At 43.4% G+C, this 13,949-nt stretch overlaps 1 protein-coding gene across 5 annotated transcripts in view; it reads right to left on the bottom strand.

Moving 5' to 3' along the window:
- LOC124046440 (regulator of G-protein signaling 6-like) overlaps positions 1-13,949 on the bottom strand; it is a 59,142-nt gene that overhangs the window by 26,835 nt on the left and 18,358 nt on the right. The window contains exon 1 of one of the 5 annotated variants that reach the window (XM_046366805.1): positions 8,214-8,355. The exons of the other annotated variants lie outside the window; for them this stretch is intronic. Within the exon in view, the coding sequence (XP_046222761.1) occupies positions 8,214-8,225 (12 nt within the window). The 5' untranslated portion in view covers positions 8,226-8,355. Of the gene's footprint in view, positions 1-8,213; positions 8,356-13,949 lie in introns of those variants that run through there. 5 annotated transcript variants of the gene reach the window in all.

Here is a 13,949-nt window from a genome sequence, read left to right as displayed (position 1 = left end):
GGTGAAAGGCAGAACACAGGACCTGCTTCGGGAAAGTCATATACCTCGTCGCACTGATGTTGAGTTGACGTTACAACATGTGCAAATGAGGTAGGATAAGAGAGGTAACGCAATAAATCGGCCATGGTGGCAAAGTAATTACATTATAGCAATTAAACACGGGAATTGTAGGATGTGCAGAGGATGAATGTGCAAGTTGAGATACTGGGGTGCAAAGCAGCAAGATAAATGAATTAATTCCTTTATGGGGACGAGGTAGATTGGATAAGCTATTTACAGATGAGCTATGGACAGGTGCAGTGATCTGTGAGCTGCTCTGACAGCTGGTGCTTAAAGATAGTGAGGGAGGGAAGAGTTTTCAGTTTCAGAGATTTTTGCAGTTTGTTCCAGTCATTGGCAGCAGTGAACTGGAAGGAGAGGCGGCCAAAGGAATAATTGGCTTTGGGGGTGACCAGTGCTGCTATGGTGATCAGTGAGCTGAGATAAGGCGGGGCTTTACCTAGCAGAGACTTGTAGATGACCTGGAGCCAGTGGGTTTGGCGACGAGTATGAAGCGAGGGCCAGCCAACGAGAGCATACAGGTTGCAGTCGTGGGTAGTATATGGGGCTTTGGTGACAAAACGGATGGCACTGTGATAGATTGCATCCAATTTGTTGAGTAGAGTGTTGGAGGCTATTTTGTAAATGACATTGCCGAAGTCGAGGATCGGTAGAATGGTCAGTTTTACGATGTATGTTTGGCAGCAGGAGTGAAAGATGCTTTGTTGCGAAATAGGATGCCGATTCTAGATTTAATTTTGGATTGGAGATGTTTAATGTGAGTCTGGAAGGAGAGTTTACAGTCTAAACAGACACCTAGGTATTTGTAGTGATGCTGGACGGGTGGGCAGGTTCGGGCAGCCATCGATTGAAGAGCATGCATTTAGTTTTACTTGAATTTAAGAGCAGTTGGAGGCCACGGAAGGAGAGTTGTATGGCATTGAAACTCATCTGGAGGTTAGTTAACACAGTGTCCAAAGAAGGGCCAGAGGTATACAGAATGGTGTCGTCTGCGTAGAGGTGTATCAGAAAATCACCAGCAGCAAGAGCGACATAATTGATGTATACAGAGAAGAGAGTCAGCCCGAGAATTGAACCCTGTGGCACCCCCACAGAGACTGCCAGAGGTCCAGACAACAGGCCCTCCGATTTGACACACTGGACTCTATCTGAAAAGTAGTTGGTGATCCATGCGAGGCCGTCATTTGAGAAACCAAGGCTGTTGAGTATGCCAATAAGAATGTTGTGATTGACAGAGTCGAAAGCCTTAGCCAGGTCGATGAATACAGCTGCACAGTAATGTCTCTTATCGATGGCAGTTATGATATCGTTTAGGACCTTGAGCGTGGCTAAGGTGCACCCATGACCAGCTCGGAAACCAGATTGCATAGCGGAGAAGGTAGATTCGAAATGGTCAGTAGTCTGTTTGTTAACTTGGCTTTCAAAGACCTTAGAAAGGCAGGGTAGAATAGATATAGGTCTGTAGCAGTTTGGGTCTAGAGTGTCTCCCCCTTTGAAGAAGGGGATGACCGCGGCAGCTTTCCAATCTATGGGAATCTCAGACGATACGAAAGAGAGGTTGAACAGACTAGTAAATGGGATTACAACAATTTTGGCAGATAATTTTAGAAAGAGAGGGTCCATATTGTCTAGCCTGGCTGATTTGTAGGAGTCCAGATTTTGCAGCTCCTTTAGAATATCAGCTATCTGGATTTGGAGGAAGGAGAAGTGGGGGAGGTTTGGGTGAGTTGCGGGGAGCGCAGGGCTGTTGACCAGGGTAGGGGTAGCCAGGTGGAAAGTATGGCCAGCCGTAGAAAAATGCTTATTGAAATTCTCAATTATTGTGGATTTACCGGTAGTGACAGTGTTTCCTAGCCTCAGTGTAGTGGGCAGCTGGGAGGAGGTGCTCTTATTCTCCATGGACTTTACAGTGTCCCAGAACATTTTAGAGTTTGTACTACAGGATCCACATTTCTGTTTGAAAAAGCTTGCCTTAGCTTTCCTAACTGCCTGTGTATATTGGTTCCTAACTTCCCTGAAAAGATGCATATCACGGGGATATTCAATGCTAAATCAGAACGTGTTTTTGTGCTGGTCAAGGGCAGACAGGTCTGGAGAGAACCAAGGGCTATATCTATTCCTGGTTCTACGTTTTTTGAATGGGGCATGCTTATTTAAGATGGTGAGGAAGGCACTTTTAACGAATAACCAGGGATCCTCTATTGACGGAATGAGGTCAATATCCTTCCAGGGGTCCGGAGTGAGCTTCAGGAGTATCCCAGGAGCCCTAGCCAGGAGATGGGTCTAGCATGGGCTAGCCCCAGGCTAGTTGGTGCTAGCTCCGGGATGGAAACGTTAGCCAGGAGTAGTCAACCCGGGTTGCAGTTAGCTAGCTGCGATGATCCAGATGAAAAGGTTCAGAGTTTGTGGTAGGAATCCGGGTATATGGAGAGAAAAATAGATCCGGTATGCTTTGGTTTGAAACGCGTTGTACGAACTGGCGAGAGCTTTCCGAGCTAAAGGTTAGCGGATGACCGCTAGCAGTGGTTAGCTGATTGATAGATGATAGCTGAAAGCTGGTTAGCTATCTAGCTTCAGTTGAGGTATTCCAGTTTGGAGGTAAATAGAAATACTTCAGAAAAAAACAGATCCACACCACATTGGGTGAGGCGGGTTGCCGGAGAGTATTTTGAAGTTGAGATTTAGGAAGAAATATTTAAAAGAATGCGAAGAAAAGATATACAAATATATATGGGACATGACAAGACGCCATCTTGGAAAAAAATATATATATACCTGAGCAACACATTTGAGATGCTTATGGATTTAATAATAGCCCTATAATGTTTCAGACCGAGGAGAGGAGGAGAAAGTGAGGCTAGATAATTACAATTCTCTCACCATGAGTGTCTTCATATGAATTATTAAATGAAAGCTCATCCACAGAGAATTTCTGCCTTTACACAGACTGTGCTGTTGCTGTGCTGTTGATACCTCTTCACAGACTGCTCTTAGAGAGAGAGAGAGAGAGAGAGAGAGAGAGAAAGAGAGAGAGAGAGAGAGAGAGAGAGAGAGACCACACTACATCAACTCTGTATTTTCAGAGAGAATAAACAGAGATTTTACAGTATGCTACAGTAACATTCCTGTCTTTAGCGGATGTGTTGTGAGCAGAGACATTTTAGAATGGCACAATCAGTCCAACCATATTCACTGCCTTCCTGTGTATGAATACAAACCTTGAGACAAAACAATGGGGAAAAAGCTTAGAAACCATTTCCATTTTGTACAATGCAGTGCCTCTCCACACGCCCTGAGAAAGACAGTGAAAGGATTGAGTTATTTTGTTCTTGTGTAATAATGGATCTTGAACTCCATAACAGCATTTAAAATAACTCATTATCTCCCCATAGGATGACAGTGGACACGAAGTACTTGGCAGGGGTACAGAACCTTGCCGTATCTTTTCGCTATGGAAGCTAATGGTGTTTGCAGCTTGGTGTGGAGGGCTTTGAGAGCTGAACATTCCTGCTAGCAGGCGATAACAGCACTTTACCCCTCTGCACTGAGCTCTATAAATGGCAATCGTGCGCGCACGTGAGTGTGTGTGTGTGTGTGTGCGTGCGTGCGCGTGCGTGTGCTGGACCCCGTTGTCAACTATCTCTCTTATCAGTGAGGCTACTGAGGGCCCATGCTGCTGTCAGGGGAGTGCCACCATTTCACTCAGCCAGACGCCCCGGGACGCTCCCTGACCAGCCATTACAGAGTGGAGTGTGAGGGCCCAGTGGATGTAACAGGGTCAGGCACGTGTGAGAGTGGCTGTTTGAACCTACAGAAGCCTAATGATGCTGGAATCTTATAAACACAATTTATAAACACAGAAACACCATGAGGTCTTGTTTATTACCATGTAAGCTGTGTGGTTTCGATTACCAACTAGAGTTTCTATCTCATTGAAACAGTGGTGTTTCTGTAGGGAGCTATTACTGGATATGAGAAAGAACTACATTTCCACCAACCAGGATGTGTTTAAATACCGGTCACGACAAGAGCCTTTGCTCAAATTGTGACTAATACTAACTACAGTACCTTAAATCTGTAAATGGTGCTAGACAAGCTAATAATAAGATAATAAAACCAGAAAAGTCTCCCAAATTGAGGCCTTGATAAAAAATGTATAAGGCTGTAATAGAGCATTAATGATTCAACAGCCGTCACCTCCACAGACACACTCGTCATTGACATTTATGGCTGTGAAAGTCATGATGGCCAATCGGAAAACTTTTAAGACTGTTTTCTGACCTACTTTCTGCTAAATGAGGTTCTCTGTACTGCTCAATTAACATATGAGCAGAGCCCAACAATTTGAAATATAGAATAGACTTCTGATAAGTGCATATTGGATAAGTGTAAACTCTTTCTACGTGCAGTGAGAGTTCACAGACCCAGTACATTCTTCTGACTTGCTCTGGATATCTTCATATGGATTAGTGCATGCTTTCTAACAGTCCAAAGCCATCACAATGAACTGTTTATGGAGCAAGTAACTTTTAGGCAAGAAATCAAACATACTTTTTTTCTCCTAGGACCAGCCAGGCATCACACTGTGGGAATAGCAAGCTGATATCTAGCTTGGTGCCAGCTGGTCTGGTCTGCTCTAGGGATGCAGTTGTGAATGAGGGCTGCTGGGGTAGAGAGAGTCTCCATGTACCCTCTATGGTCCAGAGGGGGGCCTGCTGCAGGTCTAATCATGAAGAGGGGGCTCCGGGTGTTAGGGAGCCTCTCCTGGATTTGTTTCACCAGGGAGAGAAACTGTGACAGCTACTGGGACAACCCTCACATGCAGCAGGACAAGCAATGACTGGAAAGGCCAAAAGTGGAGAAACCAAATCCACACATACAGTAAAGTTTACAGTCACTCACCTCCCTCCCTAGTGCTTTAGGCAGTCATTACGAAACCCATGTACCCGCTCAAGCCATTACTCTCTTTCCTGCTGACTTATCAACAATGTAGAATGTAGAATGTAGAATGTAGAATGTCTTGAAAACAGAAATGCATTAATTGATGAATGTGTATTGGAAATAGTCCCATGATAATTCTCAACAGGATACATGTCAGTTATGTGTGCGTTTTCAGTGTTTTATGACAGTATGTTCCTGTTCCCAAGCGGATCATTTTGCACCTTACTGAAGCCATTTTCCTCCACCAACATAGCTCATCCTTTTGATCACAGGAAAGCCTGGATTGTACTGCAAACACATCTAAATGAATCTTTCAGCGTGGAGAAAAAGCATAATCACTCAAATCCTGGTTTGGATTTAAGCTCCAGAAGGTGAAAATCCATATCCTACCATGTCCTTGCTGTTTCATTGTTCTGATGATAGTCTTTGGGTTGTGGTTGTTTAACTGTAAGGTTGGCACACAATGCAGGAGGAAGTTATGATCATGCACTGTAGCATAAGACGACTCATTTCAGGGGGGGCATTGGGCTTCTGAAAAAGAACCCTCAGCCATGTTTCCACAGCTAAGACTGTGACCGCTTCAACCTTGCTTCTGCAATATTCAGTATGTTGAAAATGTATTTATTCTTATAAAAATCTAATCCAGACATTGTTACAGCGACAGGCCAAACTTTTAGAAGTGAGTCTGAGTCACATACTCTGCTCAGACAGTTAATCTGTAGCACCTTCACATTGCCACAGGCAGGGCATCAGCAGTTTTCATTGTTAACTTTTCAGCCAGTAACCTCAGTGGTCATTCAACATTCTGAGCCTGCTCTGGTAAGATGGGGCAGAGGTGCAGCATACTGAAAAAGACCCAATTAGCTGCAGCTTGATCGACTGTTCAGCCTGCAGGCCTACTGGAGCCGAGGTCCACAGGAAAAGCCCAAGTGTGAATGTGTGTGTGATTCAGAACCAAGGCCTACATGGTCAAAGTGTTGATGGCAATGGGAGTTGCCTGCTTGGGCCAGTTGGAGCTCCCTTGTTAAAGAGACTAATAAGAGACTAATAATGGTGCCGGAGGAGATGGCTGACGTTTTACGGGCTCCTCACCAATTGTGCTTGTGGTTTTTCACATTATTTGTAACTTATTTTGTACATAACGTTTCTGCCACTGTCTCTTATGACCAAAAATTGTTTCTAGATATTAGGACAGTAATTCCTCACCTCGTACTGGACCAAGATTTTTTCTTTAACGAGTCGGACGCAAAGGATTTACTAAAAACACCGGACAAGGCCCAAATCCCCGTCATGAAGAAGAGACAGAGATATTGGGGAGGTAGGTCGGGTTGCCTTGTAAGGATCCGACGGCAAGTGGGTAAACCGCCTCTACCATCAGTCCTATTAGCCAACGTGATTGGATAATAAACTGGATGAGCTCCGATCAAGACTATCCTACCAACGGGACATTAAAAACTGTAATATCTTACGTTTTACTGAGTAGTGGCTGAACGACTGAACGACGAAATGGATAACATATAGCTGGCTGGGTTTTCCGTGCATCGGCAAGATAGAACAGCTGCCTCCGGTAAGACAGGGGGTAGTGGTCTGTGTCTATTTGTCAATAACAGCTGGTGCACAAAATCTAATATTAAGGAAGTCTCAAGGTTTTGCTCATCTCATGATAAGCTATAGACCACACTATTTACCAAGAGAGTTTTCATCTACATTTTTCATAGCTGTCTATTTACCACCACAAACCGATGCTGGCACTAAGAACGCACTCAACAAGCTGTATAAGGCCATAAGCAAACAAGAAAATGCTCATCCAGAGATGGCTCTCCTAGTGGCCGGGGACTTTAATGCAGGGAAACTTGAATCCGTTTGAACTCATTTCTATCAGCATGTTACAAGAGCAACCAGAAGGGGAAAAAACTATAGACCACCTTTACTCCACACACAGAGACATGAACAAAGCTCTCCCTCGCCCTCCATTTGGCAAATCTGACCATAACTCTATCCTCCTGATTCCTGCTTACAAGCAAAAACTAAAGCAGGAAGCACCAGTGACTCGCTCAATACGGAAGTGGTCAGGTGATGTAGATGCAAAGCTACCTGACTGTTTTGCTAGCACAGACTGGAATATAATAATTCAACTCCCGATCGGCGCAACGGTCTAAGGCACTGCATCTCAGTGCTAGAGGCATCACTACAGACCCTGGTTCGATCCTGGACTGTATCACAACCAGACGTGATCGTGAGTCCCGTAGAGCGGCGCACAATTGGCCCAGAGTCGTGAGGGTTTGGCCAGGGTAAGGCGTCATTGTAAATAAGAATTTGTTCATAACTTCACTAGGGTAGGGGGCACTATTTTCGTATCCGGATGAAAAGCATGCCCAAAGTAAACTGCCTGCTACTCAGGCCCAGAAGCTAGGATATGGATATAATTGGTTGATTTGGATGTAAAACATTCCAAAGTTTCCAGAACTGCTAAAATACCGTCTGTGAATATAACAGAACCGATTTGGCAGGCGAAAACCTGAGTTAGTTTTCTATTGAATGCCATTACAGTATCCATTTTTTATTTATTATTTGACCTTTACTTAACTAGGCAAGTCAGTTAAGAACAAATTCTTATTTTCAATGACAGCCTAGGAACAGTGGGTTAACTGCCTGTTCAGTGGCAGAACGACAGATTTGTACCTTGTCAGCTCGGCAGTTTGAACTTGCAACCTTCCGGTTCCTAGTCCAACTCTCTAATCACTAGGCTACCCTGCCGCCCCCATTGACTTAGGACATAAATTGCACTTCACTAGATGTCAACAGTCTTTAGAAATGGTTTCAGGCTTGTATTCTGAAAAATGAGAGAGTAAGACCACTCTGAATGAGTGGACCCTACAGTGTCCCAGAGATTTTTCATGCGCACGACCCGAGAGTCCGCCTTTCTTGTTTACCTTTTATATTGACGACGTTATTGACCGGTTGAAATATTATTGATTATTTAGGCTAAAAACAACCCGAGGCTTGATTTTAAACACAGTTTGAAATGTTTCTACGAACGTTACGGATGCTATTTGGATTTTTCGTCTGCCTGTTGTGACTGCGTTTGAGCTTGTGGATTACTGAACAAAATGCGCAAACAAAGGTGTTTTGATATAAACAGGGACTTTATCGAACAAAACAAAGTCTTGTGAGTGCAACTATATAAAGATCATCAAAGGTAAGTGACTCACCTCTGTATCCATGAAGGGCTATGAAATGCTGGTCATGGCTCAAATCAACACCATTATCCCAGAAACCCTAGACCCACTCCAATTTGTATACCACTCCAACAGATCCCCAGATGACGCGATCTCTATTGGACTCCACACTGCCTTTTCACCTGGACAAAAGGAACACCTATGTGAGAATGCTATTCATTGACTTCAACTCAGCGTTCAACACCATAGTGCCCTCAAAGCTCATTACTAAGCCAAAGACCCTGGGACTAAACACCTCTTTCTGCAACTCGATCCTGGACTTCCTGACAGGCCTCCCCCAGGTGGTAAAGGTAGGTAAAAACACGTCTGCCACGCTGATCCTCAACATGGGTCACCTCAGCGGTTTGTGTTCAGTCCCCTCCTCTACTCCCTGTTCACCCATGACTGCATGGCCAAGCACGACTCCAACACCATCATTAATTTTGCCAATGACACAACACTGGCAGTGTGGTGCCAGGACAACAACCTCTCCCTCAAAGTGATCAAGACAAAGGAGATGATCGTGAACTACAGCAAAAGGGGGGCTGAGCATGCCCCCATTCTCACTGACGGGGCTGTAGTGGAGCAGGTTGAGAGCTTCAAGTTCCTTGGTTTCCACATCACCAACAAACTACATGGTCCAAACACACCAAGACAGTCATGAAGAAGGCATGACAATGCCTATTCCCCCTCAAGAGACTGAAAAGATTTGTGTGGGTCCTCAGATCCTCAAAATTTATACAGCTACACCATCGAGAGCAACCTGACTGGTTGCATCACCACCTGGTATGGCAATTGTTTGGCCTCCGACTGCAAGGCACTACAGAAGGTAGTGCTTTCAGCCCAGTACATCACTGGGTCCAAGCTTCCTGCCATCCAGGACCTCTATATTAGGCGGTGTCAGAGGAAGGCCCTAAACATTTTCAAAGACTTCCGCCACCCTGGTCATAGACTGTTCTCTCTGCTATCGCACTTTACAGTCACTTTACCTACATGTACATATTGCCTTAATTTTATTATTATTTTCCTTATTCAACCTTTATTTAACTAGGCAAGTCAGTTAAGGATAAATGATTATTTTACAATGATGGCCTACCCCGGCCAAACCCTCCCCTAACCTGGACGATGCTGGGCCAATTGTGCACCGCACTATTGGACTCCCGATCACGGCCGGTTTGACCCAATTACCTCGACTGGTCTGTACCTGACCCCTGTATATATATTTTTTATGTAATTATTTTTTACTTTAGTTTATTTTAGTAAATACTTTCATAACACTTATTTTTCTTAAAACTGCTTGTTGGTTAAAGGCTTGTAAGTGAACATATCACTGTAAGGTCTACACCTGTTGTATTCAGCGCATGTGACAAATACAAATTGATTTGATTTCATTCGATTTAATATAGGCGTGTAGTGGGAGAATGGGAAGGAAGAGGAGGGTCTACATGGGATTTAGTTTCCATAGCAACATTCATAGAGACGAGGGGAACGGAGCAATTAAAAGTTTGTTGAATTTCTCCCTACATGGGAATAGAGCCAGATAGACTCAATTTACAATTACCGATCAGGCCTGTAGAGAGGGATAATCTAGTCAGTAGTCAGCACTTCCCTTTGAAACACAGGGATGAAGAGAAACAACACGAATACAAGAAAAACATTCTCCCATGCAATCATCTGTTGTTACAGACTCAATGTGTTGCATGAGTGCAGACAGCACGAACAAGCCTTTGAATCCCTCAGTCACAATGAATGGTTCACTTTTAGAACTAAGATTAATTTCAAGAGACACAATTATGACAGATGTACTTGAAAAGCATGAGCAATTCCAGGATAGAAACAAGTAACCCTATAATATCCTATATCAAGACCAACACAGCCAATGCTTTGGATCTCATTCACTAAAACTGCAGTCCATCTATTGAAAACAACTGCTCCGGGTGAAGGGTCATAATTTGATCCCTCCAGTCAAATGATCAAAGACTTCAAAGACACGCCTAAAAACAATGAGTGACCGAGCACTCTGATATCTCGGCCCCCGGCTCTTATTATGATAGCTAAATAGCGCACAATTTAAACACTTGCTCCCAACCCCCCCTTCCCCAAAACATGTGTAAATATTGGACTATAAATTGTGCTTTCCTGTATTATACTTATGCAAAAATGTATTCTACTGATTTACTTTATTTTCGTATTCTTATCTTTTATTATTTCTAATTGTTGTTGCATTGTCCAGAAGGCACCTGCAAGTCAGCATTTTGTTGAACGGTGTATACCATGTGTATCCTGTACATAAGACGAATACAACTTGACACTTGTATTCATGGTCTAAAAAGGCTTCTAATAGTTTGTAATTTCCACTTTAAAATGACTTGATTTGCCCTAACGTAAAATGAATCAACCTCTACAAAAAAATGTCCATTAGTTATAATCCACATACTAATTAACATTTCCTGTTGCTGCATTTCCTGTTGCTGCATTTTCCTGCTATAGAAAACGGTCTCAAATTAAGATCCTACATCTGTATTCTTCAAGGCACTTAGGCCAAACAAACACATCCTACACCATCTGCATCCTGAGTACCAGTGGGATTCCAGAGGGTCTGTAGCCTAATAAGGTCCCCTGACTTTATCCCTGCACTGTAATTGGGGAAGAAATGCTATAGTGAACCCTCATTGCATGTGGGGTAATGAACGACAACAGAAGAGTTAAAATGGAAGTTGTGGCACTGGAAGAAGAGTTGCCCTGCTGCTACTGTGTCAGGTTTGCTTGGTTAGCACTTTACAAAGTTTCTCCACTTACAACATGGTGACACAGAGAGATTTGAAAATGACTGCAAGGAAGTGATTTTTTCTTCACATTTCACCACCAACACAGTCCTTAATCTGAGCCAAAATCACAGCCAATCACTCACTTCCAAGCTGCATCCTTTCATCTGCACTCTTTCCCTCTGTGTCTGAGGCAAAGCCAAGCTACTAAAATGTCAAAGTTGTAAGACAGAGTGCTTGACAACAGGGTGGCTGTGTTGAGTGAGAGACGGATAGAACTGTTCTATTTTCAGAAGGCAAGGCAAGGCAAGCTGCACAGAGATAGATAGATTCTCTCTGTGGGCATCAGATGGATCACGGCCACCTTGTACTGATACCAATTTAGCTGCTGCAGTCAGTGAAGCCCACTCTCTCTCTCTTCATTAGCCCTGTCTGGATGAGAATAAGGGGTGAATGCTGGTTCGGAATGCGTACGCTTTGTTGTGCTGTGCTCAACATAAAAAGCAACAACTGAATTTATCTATCTGGAGTGGCTGCGAGATGAACAATGTATGTTGTTATACAAACAGGAGACAGCATACTCACAGCTGAGACAGAATCAGTTACAGATGTCACGAATATTACCGAAGGTGACTCCCCTTCTTGTTCGGGTGGCGCTCGGCGGTCATCGTTGCCGGTCTACTAGCTATCGCCGATCCGTTGTTCTGTGTTCGTTTAGTTTTGTCTAATTGGTAGCACCTGTTTCTAGTTTGGTTGTTAGGATAGGGTTATATATAGTCTGTTTAGCCCGCTTCTGTTTCGTGCGGGCTTGTTCGTCTGTTTTGTTGTTGAGTGTATTTTTGTTGGCATTTGGGTTTCACGCTGTCCGTTTATATTTCTGTTCATTTGTGTTTCCACTTTTGTACATGTTATGTTTCCGGGACATTAAAGCGTGTTGTTTTTCCCACATCTTTGCTCTCTGCGCCTGACTCCACACCTCTTCACTCATTTATCGTAACAACAGACTGTTGTTATTTTCATTGTGGTAGCTCAACATCTTTACATCCAATCCAAGTCTAATTTCTGGTCTTACTGATATACCAAATAAATGCACAGGGAGGGTTCATGAAGCTTAAGAAAACCACAGTATGCATTATTGATGTTTGACTTTGCAATGTTGACATTGAGTGCCTCAGGGTCTTTTCCTGTCTGTCACTGGGTTGTGGTGACTAGGTTAGTGGGAAGATGGTTTCCTTAGGCACTCATCTGACTCATCTACATCTACATGGACCTACTTGTTCCTTATGTGAGAGAAGGAGGAATTATATTCCTTCATTCCAGAGTACACTACTCATTGGGTGCTGGAGGGAGGACAGGACAAGCAAGGCCCATGGGCTGCAGTGTGCCATGCCAATCAAAGCGCAGAGAAGGCCATTTTTTGTGTTATTAGACAGACTCTTTAAAGTTTTTGGTTTGATGGAATTTAACTAATTTGATCAAGCTCTACTTATTACTGAAATGACTACTGACCAGTAACTGTCCTGTAAAGTAGGTATCTTCACAGCAGATACAAATGCTTGCTATGCCTTTTCTCTTGCCTGTCATTATTACTAATGCACAAAACAGTGGTGGGCTACCAGAGACAGAGGCAGCCTGAAGTCCTCCAAACAAGCCTTTTTTATGTCTGTACACAGCTGTCTAGTCAAAGTGTTATAATGAAATGACCAGAATATTGCTGATGCAATGGACATGTTGACATTCTGCACCAAGATGTATGGTCAGTGTATTCCTGACCATACATGATCATTGGATGCTAACAGGTCATTGGTATTTCAAGAGTTAAAATAACAGCAAAAGGTGTTGAAATAAAACAGTTTGTTTCCTGCTCAGGGATGATGCGATGCCTTCTCTGGTTACACTGAAAATTCATGTGGGTTAGGGTGGAGCCACCTTATCCCATCCATTAGAGTGCACACACACACACACACACACACACACACACACACACACACACACACACACACACACACACACACACACACACACACACACACACACACACACACACACACACACACACACACACACACACACACACACACACACACACACACACACACACATGCACACACACACACACACACAGTTTACCAAAGTCTTGATATACAGGGATGTTTTCTCTTTTTTTCTCCTGATGTTACCATTATATGAAGCCTCATGATAAAGTACCATGTACAATCTGATAACACAGCATCGCTGCAGTCCCTGTCAAGGATAGAAGAATAAACAATTGCCACACCCCAAAATGATGCTGTCTTCTATCTTAATCCTTAATGTCTTGGAGCACACAGGCAATCAGTGAGGTAATGACCCTTGACCTTTAAGACACACATGGATTATCTGTCATGACCCTTGACTTTTAAGACACACATGGATTAACTGTCATGACCCTTGACCTTTAAGACACACATGGATTATCTGTCATGACCCTTGACTTTTAAGACACACATGGATTAACTGTCATGACCCTTGACTTTTAAGACACACATGGATTATCTGTCATGGCCCTTGACTTTTAAGACACACATGGATTATCTGTCATGGCCCTTGACTTTTAAGACACACATGGATTATCTGTCATGACCCTTGACTTTTAAGACACACATGGATTATCTGTCATGACCCTTGACTTTTAAGACACACATGGATTAACTGTCATGGCCCTTGACTTTTAAGACACACATGGATTATCTGTCATGGCTCTTCACCTTTAAGACACACATGGATTATCTGTCATGGCCCTTGACCTTTAAGACACACATGGATTATCTGTCATGACCCTTGACTTTTAAGACACACATGGATTAACTGTCATGGCCCTTGCCCTGATAGAGTGAAGGTTTTTATGGCTTCATGAATCAATGGTCCCATTCCTTTCCCTCACAGTGTGACAGCCCTCCTCTATTCAGCACTGTGCCTGTTACCT

This window comes from Oncorhynchus gorbuscha, linkage group LG10 (genome assembly GCF_021184085.1).
Source record: "Oncorhynchus gorbuscha isolate QuinsamMale2020 ecotype Even-year linkage group LG10, OgorEven_v1.0, whole genome shotgun sequence".
Lineage (NCBI taxonomy): Eukaryota > Metazoa > Chordata > Actinopteri > Salmoniformes > Salmonidae > Oncorhynchus > Oncorhynchus gorbuscha.
The sequence above is the reverse complement of the archived record's forward strand: the minus strand, read 5'-3'. Positions and strand labels throughout refer to the sequence as shown.